At 40.0% G+C, this 18,567-nt stretch overlaps 1 protein-coding gene across 1 annotated transcript in view; it reads right to left on the bottom strand.

Annotated features, from left to right (window-relative positions):
- Positions 1-18,567, bottom strand: part of TMTC2 (transmembrane O-mannosyltransferase targeting cadherins 2) — a 403,012-nt gene that overhangs the window by 237,550 nt on the left and 146,895 nt on the right. Inside the window, exon 2 of the mRNA XM_030323323.1 lies at positions 8,603-9,173. Coding sequence (XP_030179183.1) covers positions 8,603-9,173 — 571 coding nt within the window. The remainder of the gene's footprint in view (positions 1-8,602; positions 9,174-18,567) is intronic.

The following is an 18,567-nucleotide window of genomic DNA, read 5'->3' as shown; positions in this document are numbered from 1 at the left end:
TTTCACTTGAGAGGTCAACACTAAATTAGCATTCCCACCGTTCCCAGCATTTAAGACAGGCAATGACAATGATCTGAAATTTGTGCAAACCACATTGGGTATTTTTTCTTTTTTCTGTGAAACTGAAGGTACCCAGTTGAATATGAGTAACCAGATAATCATGAGATCCCCTTCAGTCGATCTGATTCCTCTGAGACAGCAGGTTATCGAAAATTGAGCCGAGTGATGTAATACGTATCCCAGACAGTATTATGAGAACAGCAGAGATGATTTCAATGAGACTCATTATTTATTCATCACAAGGTCCAATTTGCGTGTCATTTTCACTGATGGTATACGGAGTTAACTGGTTGAAATTCAGTGCTGATAGAATATTTTATTCTGTATTGTAAAAAGGACCATTTTGAAAAATGTTTCTGTCTTCCTGTAAGGAGTGCAAAACAAAGAGGGATTTTGTACTTGTGGCCACTCACTGTAACATTTGAACACCGTTCAGCAATGCTGGAAGAACGGACACAGGAGAAAGCCCTGAAGGACTCCCTGTTTTTCTCATTAGGAGTATATAATAATATGCTAGATACTATAGAGTAAAAAGTAAAATAATCTAACGTCGAAAAATAACTGCCTTTTTTTTTTTTTTTTTTTTTTGATGCTAAAGAATGAGATGGCAGGAAACACACTCACTGAATGGGATAAACCTCCTGAATCTGTCTCATCATCAAAGGGATCCTCTCTCAGGTCTGTCCCCAAGTAAGGGCACAGAAGAAAGCCTCCCAAGTGGCGAAATGGCATTAGCCTGGACATTCCCAAGCTTCTCCCATGGACCAGTCGAAGAACAAGCACATTTAAAACTTATGCATTGTCTCCCAACATTGCTGGGGCCACAACATATCTTAAAAGGTCCCTACATCATTATACATTCTAGCTGTCTCAATCTACCTTTCCTCATTCATTTTCCTGTTTCATTTCATGCACTGTATCTGCCAAAACCACTGCCCAGTGGTCCCCCGGAACTTCCTAGGAGTTTCCCTCTGTGCAGTTCTCAGGCTCCACCTTCCACTCTCCCTCACCTCTCCAATTATAAATGTCTATATCTGAACCACCATTCGGGGCCCTGCTCAAATGTCTCTGCTCCTGAAAGTGCTTCCTGATCCCCTCCGCAGAAAGTACACCCCCCTTCCTCGAAGCTGTCCTGCACTCCCAGTGCCTCCCTTACAGCCTCCCCACTTTCCAGCTTGAATTTCAGTTCTACATTTGCATGTGCTATTCACAACTTTCTAGCCTACTCTAAAATGTCCTTAGGGGTAGAATTTTGTGCACTCATCTTTTTTTCTTTTAATTTTTTTTTCAACGTTTATTTATTTTTGGGACAGAGAGAGACAGAGCATGAACGGGGGAGGGGCAGAGAGAGAGGGAGACACAGAATCGGAAACAGGCTCCAGGCTCTGAGCCATCAGCCCAGAGCCCGACGCGGGGCTCGAACTCACGGACCGCGAGATCGTGACCTGGCTGAAGTCGGACGCTTAACCGACTGAGCCACCCAGGCGCCCCTGTGCACTCATCTTTGAATCCCACAACCCCTAATACAGCGTTTTGCACAAAGGTGAATCTTTAAAAAAAAAAAAAAAAAAAAAAGATAATCTGCAAATAGATCACCCTTCCAGGTATTAACACTCTAACACAAGCATTACATGAACTGGCAAGGGTAGTCAGCTTCCAAATTTCAATTACTCAACTTGCACTTAAACTGTAACCAGAATACAGAATCATCTTAAATCAGCTGAGCAATGAAGGCAACCCGCAGAAATAAAATACCTTATTAATATTAATCTTTGACTTTCCGAGTTGTAAAATATTTTTGAACCTCACCTTTATTTGTGGTATTATCTGGTTAGCACTGCTGGCATCTATTCAAAGTTTCAAAGTTCTATAGGTCATGAATATTAAATGCTACAACAAGTTTACTGGGATGAAATCCAAATTCATTTGTAAGTACATGACAAATAGTCAGCCCTCCAGTTTCAATAATGCTAGGAAATACTGTGATCAGAATCAGAGTGTCTTGCTATATCTGGATTCTCACAAAGTCAAGTGTAAGGCAAATGAAGGGAAAGAAAATCGTAAGAAAGTGGGAACACTACTTGAAGTAGAATGGCACAGATGTGGACTGAAGAACATCAGAAACAGCAAATATATATTTCATTCAGCGCAATCGATATGAGAGTCACATCTTGAGTAAAACCACAACCTAGTCTAGAAAGCAAAGGGACAAAGCTGTAAACGATAACATGTTGGGCCAATGCCATCCCCAGCAGCTAATCAAATAAAAAAGCACATGTGGATTCAATGTGCAAATACCTGTAGGCTATGCGCCTCTCTTTCCATGCTCTTCTATACAGGGGGAGTCACACAAAATAGATGCACAGAAGCACCACATTTAAGATCCTCAGTGTTCCAATAGTGACAAACCCCAAACCTTCAACAGAACGTAAGTCCCTGCCCTCAGGAAACATTCTCAAGGTAAACCCTGTAAATAGTTTGAAAACAGATGATTATTTGTTACTTTGTGTCTGATCACTGCATCTTGATGTAGAACCAAGCTTACCTAACATCCAAGATAAACTTTTTCACCATAGGCAACCTCCACCATTCACATCCTGCTCAGCATTAAAATGAAAAAGTTATTTCTAGACAGAGATGCCTCCTTTTCCAAAAGCGGCACTGCCTCCCCATTTCCTCTCTCATAATGTAGTCTCATCATTTTATTTACATGAAATAGAGCTACAAAATTTAATTTTAAGAAAAGGAAGTTGTCCAGATAGGGTACATCTTGGAAGCAACTATAGCAAAGCGAAGATAGTCATCTTTACAGAAATTCTTAAAAGAGCAAACTAAAAGGGCTATTTTTCCAAATCAATTTGGGCTATTATTAGAATTGTTACACTGGTTTTCAGATTTCCTTTTTTTAATTTTTTTTTCCACCTGTAACTGAATAAGTGATTATGAGGCTAATAAAGGGAAAAAAGATGTTTCCACATTAAAACAGTTAACAGATGTTAAATAAGCACAGAAAATGGCCACTAGGCAAGCAATGACTGATGTTTGGTAAGTAAGAAAAATGTTGCTTTTGCTGATTTTATTACCCATGTACCTCCTGGGGTCATGGGAGACTTGTAAAAAATTTTGTGGGCAGATAAAAGTGAAACATTTATTTGCAAGGCTAGTTTAAGTGTGTTTCAAGGGCCACCTCCCCCACTTTTACTTTTTGACCACATAAAACTAAAGTAAGTGAAAGTCATCTAAGAAAGGCTAAAATAATCATTTGATGAGAAGTCAAGAAAACTTACTTTTCAACATTTTTCTGACATGCATTTCTTCCAATTGTACCTTCTGGACCCCACTAACCAGGAATGAAATCCTCATTTGTATAAAGGGAAGAGGATTGGATTTCACTTTAACATTTCAGGCACACATTTTTTAAAGGCAAACTGAAACAAGTATGAATTCAATAATTTACTGAGTACCTACTATGTGTCAGATGGTGCACCAGATGCCAAGGACAATGTGGGAAACACCATAAATAGAATGCTGAAACTAAGAAGAGGATCATTTAAAAAAACTTAAGATGTTTATGAACACACATTTTGTTCAAACACACTTCTGAAGATTTTATATTTGGTGTCTTCTTACAAATCTTGCTAACTATTACAAACAAACACAAGGGGCGCCTGGGTGGCTCAGTCGGCGTCCAACTTCGGCTCAGAGCGTGGTCTCACAGTTCATGAGTTCCAGCCCCAGGTCGGACTCTGTGCTGACAGCTCAGAGCCTGGAGCCTGCTTCGGATTCTGTGTCTCCCTCTCTGCCCCTCCCCCGCTCCCACTCTGTCTCTGTCTCTCAAAAAATAAGTAAACATTAAAAACAAAAACAAAAAACAAATCTTAACTATTGACAACCATATGATTATATTATTTCATGTCATATTCAACCACATTAGTTCATAAGTCATATTCTCTCAATAAGCACTTATTATATAAGTTAAATGTGTTTATGTTTTAGCACACTCAGGATAGTGCCTAGCACACATAGATTATGTATTCATTAAATGCTAAATCAAGTATCTACAATATGCCAGTTCGTTACTATTTTTCACATACTTCCAAAAAAGAAACTTTCATATTTTCTTTGCAGAACTGCAAACGTCTTTTATACAATATAGATATGTGCATCATCTGCATGAGCCTTAGAAGCCAAAAACTGGCAGCCAAGAATTCTGGCCAAATTCAGTCATCCAAAGGATTTTGTTGGGCCCAAACAGGGTTTATCTGTTTTTAAACTAGTAATTGATTTTAAATAATAAGAAATGTCATAGAAAAATCCAGAAGTCTGTCTTCTTAGAAAAATCTCAAACTTGGGGCACCTGGGTAGCTCAGTCAGTTAAGTGTCCCACTCTTGGTTTCCACTCAGGTCATGATCTCACAGCCATGAGATCCAGCCCCGCGTCAAACTCCACACTGGGTGAGGAGCCTGCTTAAGATTCTCTCCCATTCCCTCTGCCCCTCCCCAGCTCACCTGCATGCACTGTCTCTCATTTTCTTTCTCTCTTTCTCTCTCTCTCTCTCTCTCTCTCTCTCTCTCTCTCTCTCTGTCTCGCTTGAAAAGCAAAGGGAAAAATCTCAAACTCTACCCAACCCAAACCTGTATTTTCTTATTATAATACTGGATGAAGAGGGGTCCTAGAGGTGGGCAGAATCTTGCTTCCACCAGTCCCTTCTGCCTGGCCCTGGTGCACATTTAAAAGACCCAAAATCTTTTAAAAGGTGCAGAACTGAAACCAACACTGTGAAGAAAGAAGTTGAGTGTGACCGTTATGAGAAAAACATTACTGATGAAACTATCAAAACAGAGAGCCTTGCCCCTCTGGTCCTAATAATTTCCAGCTTTAAGAGGTCCGCCATTTTGGGTTTTGAGTACTTGGCTGGTTCACTGGTTTGCATAACAGAGTTAAACATTTGTGCACTGGAGCTTTCTGTTTATATAAAAGTTATGTTTTAATAGGGCAGGGAAGTTTATTTCATCTGGCAAACCATGATGTGGAGTTAATTGGCAAGATATTTAAGATGATTTATTCTTTTAAGGTTGAAAAGGACCTTCTAAAGTCTTTTAATTCACTTCCTTCAGAGTCTCTTCTAACTCACCCCAGGCATAGAAATCTATATATTATAAAGACAGAATATGGAATTTTCTATAACTTCCATATGTAATCTATGCCAGTGTTTACAAGCCCCATAGTCATAAAATTCTAAATGAAAGTTTCTGCCTAAATATTCATGCTTCAGCCTTAGTTGATTCCTAAGTCATATGCTTTCAAAACCACCATATGTTTAAAGACTAGTAGAAGTTCATCTTTTGGCCTTCTCTTCCTTAAAATAAAGAATTACAATTTCCACTGATATTTCTTCTTTCTCTTCAACTAGTATCATCAGGTGCCTTCCAAACATTGGGCACTCAGCTCACACTGAACACCCCACAATTACACTCTTCACAACATCTCTAAGACAGAACATGAACCGTCTCCATTTCCAGATAAAAAAACAGGTCATTGAACTAGCCTAAGGTTACTTAGCCAGTGTGAGTGAATATTTGATTCCATTTTATTTTCTTCTCTTCCAGGTAAGTCATCTGACTTTATTTACATTTGTTCATTCATCTTCACATCTTCACAATATAGTAAAATGATCGCTAAACACATGCAAATATGTATCCTAGTTCCAGTGATTCTACCACTTTCTAGGTGACCTTCACACCTCTGGTGTTCTATACCTTTGCTGGAAATAAAGGGACTGGCATAGAAGGTCTCTATGGCCCCTTGCAAATCTATACAATCTGTTACTGAAATGTTCTCATTAAGCCCATTGGCCCAAAATGTGAGAATGAAAGAAAAAGCAGAGTGGAGATAGCGACTCTCAGATTGTTTTGCTGCTTCAACTACTTCCCTTGCCCACAAGCAATGGCTGCCAGACAGTCTAGGCAACTTTCCATTTGGAAACTTCTCAGGACACCGAATCTTCAAAGTATTAAGTCCTTTCCCATGACATGGGGGGTGGGGAGAGGGGTGTTTCACACTCTCTGCTGCTAGGAGTTCCTTTGCTAGCGACATTTCTTATTTTCTTAAGCAGGATGCTCAGGGCAATTTAACTTCAGATAGGGGTGCCTGGTTGGCTCAGTCAGTTAAGAGTCCGACTCTTCATTTCGGTTCAGGTCATGATCTCACAGTGGTACGTACCAAGGTTTGTACTTCAAGCCCCGCATCCAGCTCTTGCTGACAGTGCAGAGCCTGCTTGGGATTCTCTCTTTCCCTCTCTCTCTGCCCTTCCCCAGTTTGCTACCTCTCTTGCTCAAAATAAATAAATAAACTTAATTTTTTTTTTTTAATTTAACTTCCGGGGTCCCTGGGGGTGGCTCAGTCGATTAAGCATCTGACTTTGGCTCAGGTCATGATCTCACAGTTTCTGGGTTCAAGCCCTGTGTCGGGCTCTGTGCTGACAGTTCAGAGCCTCGAGCCTGCTTCGGATTCTGCATCCCTCTCACTCTCTGCTCCTCTCCCACTCATGCTCTGTCTCTTTCAAAAATAAACATTAATTTTTTTTAAATAAACTTAAGATAAAGAATAATTTCTTATTATAGGTATGCCCCAAATAATTGTAGGGGACACAATTATAGTAAGGGTGTCTATCAGCAACTCTGTCCTTGAAAATATGCTTAGAAAACTGAAAATGTCTTAGAACTTTAAAAGGTCCTAAAATCAAGTCCTGAACTGGTATATCAAAATCATTTCGTATTCCAGGAGACGGTAAAATGGAAATTCTGGAAAATGTCCAACCACAATGTTTCACAGGCTATCGATGCAAAGTCCTCAAATAGTCTCCACAGGACAAAGACCATGATTTATATGTATTCTATCTGTCTTTCCAATAAAACAAGAAAGCTTGTTTTGTTGTTGATGTGGTTTTAAAACAAAAGAAAAAAAGAATTCTCTCCCTAAATCTCCCAGAAAGAATAATTAAAATTGATTTGAAATTAAGAATTTGACTTTCAAACTATTGTTTTTAGGCGTCAAACTCAACCTAACCAGAGTTTTCTTTTAAAGTTTCAGCGTATATTGGGGCGCCTGGGTGGCGCAGTCGGTTAAGCGTCCGACTTCAGCCAGGTCGCGATCTCGCGGTCCGTGAGTTCGAGCCCCGCGTCGGGCTCTGGGCTGATGGCTCAGAGCCTGGAGCCTGTTTCCGACTCTGTGTCTCCCTCTCTCTCTGCCCCTCCCCCGTTCATGCTCTGTCTCTCTCTGTCCCAGAAAAAAATAAATAAACGTTGAAAAAAAAAATTTTTTTAAAGTTTCAGCATATAATCGAAATCACAAAAGAACTTCATTAAGCACTTGAAACTTGAGTTCTAACTGAAAAGGTTATGCTTCCCCACAGAGGACAGAGAGCAGCAGTAACTACTCTGCCTACTAAGTGAAGAAAAAAAAAGTCATTAAAAAATAAATGTTTCTATTTCCCTTAATTTTTCCTTCACTTCAATTTCTTCCCAATTTGATTTTAAGTAACATCGAGAATTGACGGGGTGAGGGGGAAGAACTGCCAAAATGAGAAAAGTTGACTGCTTTCTCAAGGTAAGTATCCAAAATCACAGCTCCTCACTTAAGTGTCCAAAAGCAAGGGGGAACTGGCCTAGAACAGGACCAAGATTTGCCAGCACTGGCCAAGTGCATCTTTTATAACTAAAAGGCAAAGCAAGGGTAAGTTTAGTATGAATGAGATAATGGGGAGATGGGAAAGAGGCAGTTTCTCAAGCTAGCTTTGTCTGTCCAATGCCTTCCCCTAACACACTAGCCAAAAACTGGTCCTCTTAGGTGGAAGAGATCTCAAAGTGCTTCTGTGACCTTTAAACCACAGTGCATTTGAAAGCACTGAGGGAATACAGAAGAGCAAATATTAAGCCCTGAGGCAAAGGCCTTAATTGGCCTCAGGGCAAAATTTATAATAACCTCTTTCTGTTTTGACTCTTCTATTCTTATTCAGTACAACAAGGAAAAGGTGAAGATGATTCATTGTTTAAGAATTTGAGTTCCCAGTGCACTGCAGAGAAGGGCTGTTTTCCAAAGTCAGATCAGGAAAAGTACTATTAACAAATGGCAGAGGATTTCCCCTCTACAGAGTTTAGCATCTGGCTCTATTATCAGCTCTGATACTTTTATAAATACACATTATAAGCAATTTACTGGATTACAGAGAATTGGGGCCGAAATAAAAAATGAATAAAAATAAATACTAAAGGTGCATAATCTTTACAAGGCAAAACTGTCCAGCTACCAGAACCCTTTGAAATCATGAAAATAAGAAACCCAAGACATAAAACAATCAAGGAATGAAACCCATGTTAGTAGGGAAAGGTCAAAAAGGACACTTCCACTTACTGAAGATCAAAACACAGCTTACTTTAAATTCTCTTTGAAGAGGGACAAATTTGCTTTTTAAATGGGGGAAAAGGACCAGGCAAGGAGGCTGCTCAGTAACCCAATGCTCCAGCGCCCACAATCACTTACTTTGTAAATGGTAGGTAAGATCTGTTTTATTTTCAGCCTGTGAAAGACAAAGACATCATAAACTGCCGACACAGCCAGCACGGTCACTCCTTGTTCCTTCCACAGCATGCTGCATCCTGCGCACAGTCCTGTCCCCAGGAACCAGCCCCAAGTCCTGGCCGAGGAGCCTCTTGTAGAACAGTGTTTGATGTAGCACAGCAAGGAGAGGAGGAAGAAGAGACTGGCCCCAACATCGGCCCGACCCACGATTCCTGCCACGGCCTCCGTGTGGATGGGGTGAGAGGCAAACATCAAGCCAGCCATGAAGGTCCAGTATCCGTCCCCAAGGAGGATCTTGGAGAAGCTTGTGAAGACACCAGTGACTGCTGCATGCAGCAGGACATTGACGAGGTGATAGCTCCAGGGATTCAGCCCTCCGATGGCATGGTTCAGGCGAAAAGAAAGAGTGCAGAGTGGCCGGTAGGATTTGTGGCTGCCACTGTGGGTTAGAAGAGTCCCCCAAAAATCATTGTAGAAAATGTGTGTCCAGGGAGTTTCTGGGAGAAGGTCTTGATTAGTCTTGATAGCACGGCTAAAAAACAAAATGTTTACAGAAAGTCAAATATAAAATTTCGGAAAAGAAGAAAATACAATTGACTCTTGTCCTACGTGGGGGTCGGGGTGCCGACCCTCATGCAGTTGAAAATCCAAGCATAACTTCTGACTCCCCTAAAATTTAATAGTCTACTGTCGACCAGAAGTCTAACCAATAACATGAACAGTTGATGAACACCTATTCTGTATACGTATTATATAGTGTAGTCTTACAATAAGGTAAGCTAGAGAAAACATTATTAAAAAAAAATCACAAGAGAAAGTGCATTTACAGTGCTGTATTTGTTGAAAAAAATCTATTATAAGTGGACCCATGCAATTCAAACCTATGTTGTTCGAGTGTCAACTGTATATGACATTGCTAAGACACTGCCTTCTGGGAAGCTGTTCTCCTGTGTATGATGGGATTCCAGGTATGCAGGATTAATGCAAATGAGCCTTACAGAAGCCTTTACATATAGATTGAATTCAGATCCTCCCCTTAATGCTTACTGACACTACAATTAGGACTGTATCTCTCTTTCTCAAAAGTTTTCTTGTTTGTTCAAATGCAAATATGTTTGAAGAATAAATGCAGTTTCTATAGGTGGTTTAAGACTTACTACAGCAGTTGTCAAACAACGGCCTTAAAAAATCATGGAATGTATGGGCTAAAGATGCAGATCATGGGTGCAGGTTGATGTGAGGTCTGAGAATCTGCATCTTCTATAAAGCACAGTGCAAGTGTTACTAGTGATCCTCGTGCAGGTGATCTTGGTGCAGAGATCTGCTGAGAGCAAGGACTAACTCCCTACTAGAAATGAAATATACCTTAGACAGAATATCTGTGCCCAGAGCACTGCTTCTCATGCACACACACAAATCACTGGGGGATCTTATTAACAGGCAGGTCCTGAGTCAGTAGATCTGGGGAGGAGCCGGAGATGCCACAGTTTTAACAAGCTCCTGGGTGATGCTGATGCTACTGGTCCTTGGGCCACACTTTGAGTAGCCAAGGGAGAGCCGGAAAGGCTAGGAAGAATGCCTCTTCCCTCATCCAAATGTCTCCCTTTTCTCCTTCATTCTAGAAAGCTTCAGCCTTTCTCCCTCTGAGTTTCACAGGACTTGCAATCATCCATACCAAGTGCCTTGTGTCCTGCTTCTGAAAACTAGCAGTTACAGGCCTGCATGCCTGGTATCTGCAAACAGACTTTAAGGAAGGATAACCTAGTAATTCGCTGAGGACTTGCTATCCGCCAAGCATTGTAACAGTCTCCTTGGCTGTATCTTGTTTAATCCTTAGAGTAAATGATGAGGTACATATTATCTACATCTCTCAAGTGAACAAATTATGGTTAAGAATGATCAATCGATAATAGTAGCAAAGTCACACAGCTGGAATCAGCAGGGTAGAGTTTCATGGCTCGCGCTCTTTCCACTCTGTTGCAGTTCCCAAAATGTGATGATCTACCTACCACTGAAAGTATTTTAGAAGATACACAGGCAAACCTGGTAAAAAATTGAATGGATATATTTATTTTAATGTGTACTTGAAAGGAAATTTAATTATCAAATCGAAGCTGGATTTCACAGATGTTTGCTCAGAATGAAGCTGTTAAAAATTAAAAACTCAACGTAAAGACAAATATTAAGGAACCCACAGTACTGGTATATGCAGACAAGGTACAAATGTTGGCCTGTAAATGGTTCAGTTTGAAGGATCCCTGCTCTATGCCATTATATCTTCCAGAGATCAAGGTGGCATCTTGAATGTCTGTACCCCTAGCCCATCTCCATACTTACAGTACACAATAGAGGCACGTGAGTTAGAAGGACAGAGAGAGGTCAAGACATTATTAGAGGCCTCCATTATTAGAAGCCTCTTGCCTGGTGTGATGTCAGGGCTTTTGAAGGCTGTGGGCATTTGTACAGCTGAAGAATATGTGATAGAAAGCCACCTGATGACTTTAACCTCCAGCCCCCATCGGTTCAGCTTTTCACTGTGAGGCAGGCATGATCAAAGGAATCTCCACATGAATATTACCAAAACGAGGTTGGAAAAGCCCTGGACTGAGGGGAAACATGCTCCGTAATTTACCTGAGCATCTTCAAAAACAGGAAAACGCAACAGATCCAAACAGATTAAGAAACCCATCCAAGGTGACACAGCCAGAGGAAATAACAGTTAGTACTCCAGTTGGGGTCAAATGATGGGGCAATGCTCATTTTCAACTGCTTCTTTAACTCGCTTCCCAATTAGCCTCTCTGAGCTTTAGTTTCTGTAACAATAATAGTTTCACCTTGAAAACAGCTAACAAACACTCGCAACTGTGTATTTATCTTCTATATAGAGAAGCAAAGAATACTGCTTTGCCAGTATGAGTGTTCTGGAGACCTAGCGCCAATGACATCTGGGCTCTGTGAGCTGTTGTTGCTACTATTCTATAAAGACTGGGGTACGGTGTTCAAAAACTCCCTTATTAAAGTCAGCTTGACTCACAGTCTCTGAAATTAGATGCAAGTGGGGTTAGAATTAAAACCTATCAACAGTAGTCATGATTATCTTGTTTGAGCCAAACACCATGCTAGTCCTTCTACATGTATTATTTATTCATGAGAACTCGTTGGACTTTTCTAGATGCTCAATAAAAGGCTGAAGGTCTATTAAAATCATGTCTTAAAAAATATTCAGTGTGGCACAGATTGTTGTTCTCCAATGTCTGTTCTCCCCTTTTCCCGTACTCATAGATGTTTTAGTTTTTAGCTGGGCAGATAGTCATCTGAAAAAATTATTTCATTTCCTATCTTCCCTTGCTGTTAAATACGATCATGTGACTATTTTTTGGCCAGTGCAACATAAGCAGAATGCTACACGCTACTTCTGGAAAGTGTCCTTAAAAGCAAAAAGCTTAGCGTTATACCCTCCCCCCCCCACTCCTTGCTCTTGCTGAAGCACAGATGTAATAGCTAGACTTCCAGCAGCCATCTTGGGCCATAGGGAATCCTTAGGAATAGAAGTCATGCTCCACAGAGCACAGCAATAAGACTGAAGAAAACTGAGTCCCTATTATGGTAGACCATACCAGCTTTAAGCTAACTACCTCACCATTTTGTGAGTATGAGAAATAAATCGCTATCTTGTTTAAGCTGTGATATCTTGGGTGTTAGGTAGTAGCAGGTGAACCTCGCCATCAGTGAAATCCTTTGTTAACAGAAGACCTACTATATCACAGGGGTTTGATTTTCCATATTTATTTTTATTTTTACAAGTCTCCGTGTATTGACTGTGTATTAAACGAATTTCCATATAAATTGGCTTTTAAAATATTAGAAACAGATGTTACTCTGGATCCATTAAATTAAAACACCCTGCTATGACATTCATCAAGAGTCTAACCCAGAAGTAACTGCTTAAGACTTGATGGGTTATAATTAAAATTTAAAAGAAATATGAAAAACTGCCAAATTGCCAAACAGCGTTGTCAGAGCTGATTTCAAACAATTCAGAATGAAAAGCCAACTGGCCTCTACTAAACATTAACCTAGATATTGATGTGAATTTATGTAATATCAATGCAGAAACACTCTTGCCATTGAAGTCAGGGCAGTAGAAAGCTCGATGGCAAAGCATTCTGGGAGAAGGCTTTGCTAATGCAGTGAGGAAAGCTGGAAAGCACATTTTGTTCAGGACCATACTTCACCCTTTCACGGCGGAGCCATATAGGATAGAGAATCAGGTTCTTCAAACCAGGTTTTCTACATGCTATTAGTTCAGCTCCATAACCAACTCAACAAAGACTTTCTTGGGGGGTGGGGGGGGTGGGGGGGGAAGCATGTATTCTTTAAAAAAGCTATACAAAGTTGCCAGAATTTCTTATATTTATAGCAATAAATCTAGTCATCTGTGGAAGCCGACAAGATATACTGTATATCTAACTCTCACAAAACAAGGGTTTCAAGACAAAAAACAAAATTCACAAATCTCATAGTTTTGCCACAAGAGGAAACTTTGCTGAGACACAGCCCTAAATTTATACCGTAGAAAAAAATTTAGGGGACAGTTTTAATGGAACAAAATTGAAAGGCAAAGGAACACTTTACCCATGTGCAAAACATGTTATACTAAGGGAGACTTTAATATGATAAAATTCTCTGATGGGTATTATCTGCTTAGGCAGGTTTTTAGTTAGCCAATGAATATTATGGCAAAAGACATGAAATAAGACTAAATTGTCCCGGGCTTTAGTATATAAGTCATGTCACACATGCAAGTCAGTGATAAGGGATGTATTACGCATCCCTCACATCATATTAAGAAAAATATGAACCAAAAGGGCTTTAATAGAATCTAAATAATCTGCCAACAAAATGAGAAGTAAAGGTAATCATTCAACATGAAGCATAATAGATTTTCATCCATTTGCATTTTCTTACAAGAGTCCAAAATGGAAATGGCAAAACTACTTCTGCTCTTTCTCAGCTAATGAAAAACCTTAACTCAAAACAAAATTTCAGACTGATACAATTTCTTAGGTTACTGCTATGAATTGGTGTTGAAAATTCAGAAAGACACTAAGGAATTAGGAAATTTTCCACTCCGGGAAAGGTGAAGAACATAGGAGCAGCAGATGTGAAAAAGAAACAGTTGCAGGCAGAATTCTCCAGAGAACACATGACTGAGAGACTGTCTTTTGAAGCAAAAACATCCAGTCCCTCAAGTCTTCAAGGAGGTCTTAACCTGTTCCAGTTTTGTTCATTTGTGGCTCTTTGTTTTTGCTGCCTTATGATTTTTCCTTTAGGAAATGTTGACAAAGGCCAACACTATTGTAAAACTGATGAATGGTGTGACACTGCCATCCTAACTGTCCTTGTGTGTGTTTCTCTCACTGCTATTTTTTCTGTCCGTTGACCTTTTCAGTCACAAACACCCACATAAATGACCATGAGTCCATCAGAGCAGAAATGATGCTTCCATTCTTCAAATATCAAACGGCAGCCTCTTCCAAAAGTGTTTTCAATTGTTCTACTGAAAGGTAAGTAGAGGACAAACTTTTAATTAAAAAAGAAAAAAAAATTCAAATGATGGGTTGAAATTGGCTCTAGAAGAGAGAGAAGAAAAAGAATGACCTTTGTTAACCTGCCCTACTTCAGTGCTACCCAAGGATGCCTGTCCATGCCCTAGAAGGACAGTGAACTGCAGAAGTTAAAAAAATTGACTCCAGAGCCAATGAAACTAGAGTCCAGGGTGCCTCAGTTTTCTCATCTGTAAAATAAGGATAATAAATATACATGTCTTACAGGGTCATTGTGAGGAGTAAATCAGTAAGCAGAAAGTACATTGTTACATGTAATATAATGTGTATATATAACATCATATATGTTATATGTTAGCTGCTATCATTATTAGTATTAGTATTACCATCAACACCAAGCAAGTGCTGCTAGCCTTCATTATGTTTATAGCCTTCATAATCTCCGGATCATGGTCATGAGTATCTATCTCACTTAAAATTCCTTTAAGCTTTAATGACACTCCCAAGATAATACACATCTATGAAGTCTTACCTTTGGTCTTTAACACATTAGTCTCCTGAGTTTCCTCCTCCCTTTTAGGCTACCTCTTTCTAACTCTCCTTGACTAGCATCTCCTTCGCATTTTTCTCCCAAATATGGATGTTTCTTTCCTGGTTCTGTTCCCTGACCTTTCTCTCTACACTTTCCACCTCTATGGTCAATCGTCCCCAACATCTCCAACTCAAGAGTTGCCTTCTCCAGCTGTGTCTCCAGTCTGGGTGCTGGAGCCACCCACTTCCAACTGCCCACTTGATCTCCACACCTGAATGGAAGGAAGAGTGATGACATCCTGGTTCCTTTACTACCACCGCGAGTACTACCTTTGGCCAGTTAGTCTCTCAAAAGCTCAGTGTCCTTACCTATGGTTGTCAGATAATAGCACTTCCCACAAACTGTTATGTTGAAGATCAAACGAAGCAATGTTAACTTTAAATGTCTGAAAATTACAGAGCCTGTGTAATGGATACTTGCTGTGGTTTGGGGCCCCTTCTAGTTAACAGTGTCCTATTTTGCTTTTCTTTTGAGAATAACCCACATTGACTTTTAGTCCATATGGATAGGGTGAGGCTGCCCTTACCTCCTGATGAAAGGTCATCGATGATTTGGCCAACTAATGTACTACAGTCCCCCATCCTCATTCCTGGCCACAACAACTGATTTAGCAGCCAGCCAGTTCAATCAGAGTCAAATACAACCCCAAGAGTCTACTGTGAAAGAACATCTTCTTTTGAGAATGAGATGAAATACTGGGCTGCTAGAGAATTCCCTGAAAACACAGTCTGCCTAGGAATGAAGCCAACACCAAAGAACCCAGATCTAGGAGACAAAGAGACCATTCCTACTGCAGCTGGATCCCGTCATGCCTGAAGCTAATAACACTGTTAAATAAACCAGTAAATGCTCCTTATTCATGAGTCACTTTGAATGGTCATTTGGACATCTACAACCAAGAGGGTGCTAAACAAAACAGGATGTTGGACTTACCGATATTGTTAGTTGCCCTTTTAGCATCTTAACTTGGTGAGACCAAATCCCAGTACTTTTCCCCACCATCTACCTCCTTTTTCATACAAGTCCCTCATTAAGTACCATCATTCCTCCAACACTGTTATCAAGGTTGTGCATGAGGGCTCCTTCTCTCTTTGCTCCTACATCCATTTTTAAATTGGTTAAGAATATTTTAACACTGTTCAGAACCTCAGAGAAAATCCAACATGCAAGTCTCCGTTGAATCTACCTTTAACTTCTCTGTTCTAGTCTCATGCGGGCTTTCATTACGTCCTGCCTGTACAGCTTAACATGCTTACTAAAACTGCCTGTTCATTTTTCTCTCCTTCATTAGGCTGTTAAGTCCCCTCATGGAAGGAATCAGGCCCTATGTTTTCTCCCAGTGCCCAACGCATATTAGGCTCATAATAAATATTTGTTAAACTGAACTAAATAGTTATCCCTGACTGCTTTCTTTCCCGCTCTGATCCACTATACACATGCTATGGAGAGAGAAAAACTTCCTGATATATAAGTCTAACACCATTACTCTACTCCACAAAAATCCCTCATCATGCCCTATTTCTTACCATAATAAATATCCTTCACAGCCCAGCATTCATAGCCATCCCATTATGCCTTCTAGGCCAATCTCCCATTACTTCTCCATACGCATTTCAATGTCATCCTAACTTCCCAGCCTCTAGGCCTTTGCTCAAGTCATTCCTTTCCTTCCTCTGCCAGGGCTGCTGTTCAGTTACATACGTCCAAGTATGCTACAATCCCCCATGCTCATTTGTGGGCCACAGTCTCCCCCAACATTGTTCACAGCTATTGTTGCAAATATGCTTAATTTTGACATTGAGTACTAACACATTCCCATTAATAACTCTGACTTCTTAATACAATTAACAGGGTTCCTAAATTGGATGATATGTGGAAGATATTTCAGAAGGAGCAGGAGGAAATCAACATGTTGAAAATGGGGCACAAGGAATTCTGATATTCCCTTTTCCATCCCCAACTGAAAATCACTGCCCCCCCAAAAAAGGAATTTTGTCATAAGAAAATTATTTACTAAAGAGAGAGAGAGAGAGAATTATTTGCTCACCCATATATATATTCATTTATTCAGTGATAGACTAGACACTTACATAAAGGGCACTGCAGATAGAATGGTGAGCAAAACAGATCCATCAACTTTGAGAAACAGCCTAGTAGAAGAGGCAAGTAAGTGTACAGACAATTTCACTGTACTACGAAAAACACTACTTTACCATGAAATCCCTACCGCTATAGGAGAACAAAACAGACTCCCAACGGTGTTAGAAGATCCAAAGCTTCCTAGAGAAAAGCATGGAAGGAGTTACATGAAGGAGTAAGGGAGCTGCAAAGACATTGCCAGGCTGATGGTCAATATTCTCACAGACCATGAGTCGGGTCAGAAAGCGGTGAGCTCGGGAACTGAGAAAAGACAATAGGTTAGTTTGCTAGGGCGAAGTCTGAGGAATAGAGCAACAGGAAGCACTGGCATTACTCTGCCTTGTACTAATGTCCTTTATGAATGGAGGGGAATTGAGCTGGATATCAATCTCCCAACGGTCTTCAGGTTTGATTTGGCTATTGTCTTGTCAGAACCTCCCAATGCACTGTTATTCCCCCAATGCACTGTCAACTTTTAAGAAGTAGAAAGGCATCTAATTTATCCTTTGGAGCCTAGCACATAGTAGGCATTCGATATATTTCTGATGAAGTCTAACTAGAAATGACTGGTACCAATAAACTGCACTCACCTTCTGGAAAAGTGCTTTTAAAAATTCTTCATTGTTTCAAGTATATAGGAAATTATCAATTTCATCTAAAAGTAGTTCACTCACTCTGGGCACTAACCTCTGCTCATTCAATGATAATTAACTGTGAAAAACCATCAGGTTAATTGGCTTACCCAAATGTCTTTGGCATTCATTTGCCACTTAACCTATAATCCCTTCATTAGAGTCCTTTAGGGATAAGCCATTATATTTAGAAAGCTCCAGTTAATATGCAAATACTTGGCTAACAGGATGGGGGAATGAGAAATACTATAATATCTGCAGTCCGTCTTAGTTTGGGGATAAGCAATGTATTTCAGATTCCTTGAGAAATTTAAGGTAGGCAAGTAAATTTCAGTGTTGGGTGCTGGACTGATAAGAGCATACTTAGGTCTCTAGGTCCCAGCAGAAATAGAAGGCACTAAGCTCTAGAATGAATTTATCATTTCACATGTAACACATTACTAAAGTGGCTTGTTTCTATCTTGGTGTCCACCCCATCCCCCCGCCGCCGCCCCACTAAGATTGTAAACCCTTCAGTGGAAGAGATGGTGACGTGCTAAACAACTGGCACTTCAATTTTTTTTCTTTTCTTTTTTTTTTTTTTTTAATTGCCACCCTGTAGACATTGAATGAAAAGAGGCTGCTGGAATAATAAACGGCTGTTGTCAGACATCCAGGGGACAGGGCCACCAGTAATTGCTTGCTTTGTGCAAAGGAAGTCTAAGAATGCTCAGCCTTGTTACTAAAGGAACATTCTTCGTGGACCCCTCTTCCATCGCTTTAGGAGTTTTTCCTATAAGCAATAAAGGAGTTTTACGAACTTCATCTAACACAGCAACGCTCCCCAGCCCTTCCCACCATGGTCTCCGCAGCAAAAAAAAAAAAAAAAAAAAAAAAAAAAAAAAAAAAGAAGAAAAAAAAGAAAAGAGAAGAGAAGAAAAGAAAAGAAAAGGAAAGGAAAGAAAAGAGAAGAAAAGAAAAGAAAAAGAAAAGAAAAAGAAGTTTCTAATTAAAAGC

The sequence above is a fragment of the Lynx canadensis genome, chromosome B4, assembly GCF_007474595.2.
Source record: "Lynx canadensis isolate LIC74 chromosome B4, mLynCan4.pri.v2, whole genome shotgun sequence".
Taxonomy (NCBI): domain Eukaryota; kingdom Metazoa; phylum Chordata; class Mammalia; order Carnivora; family Felidae; genus Lynx; species Lynx canadensis.
Note: the sequence above shows the minus strand (reverse complement) of the source record. Positions and strands in the feature narration are given on the sequence as shown.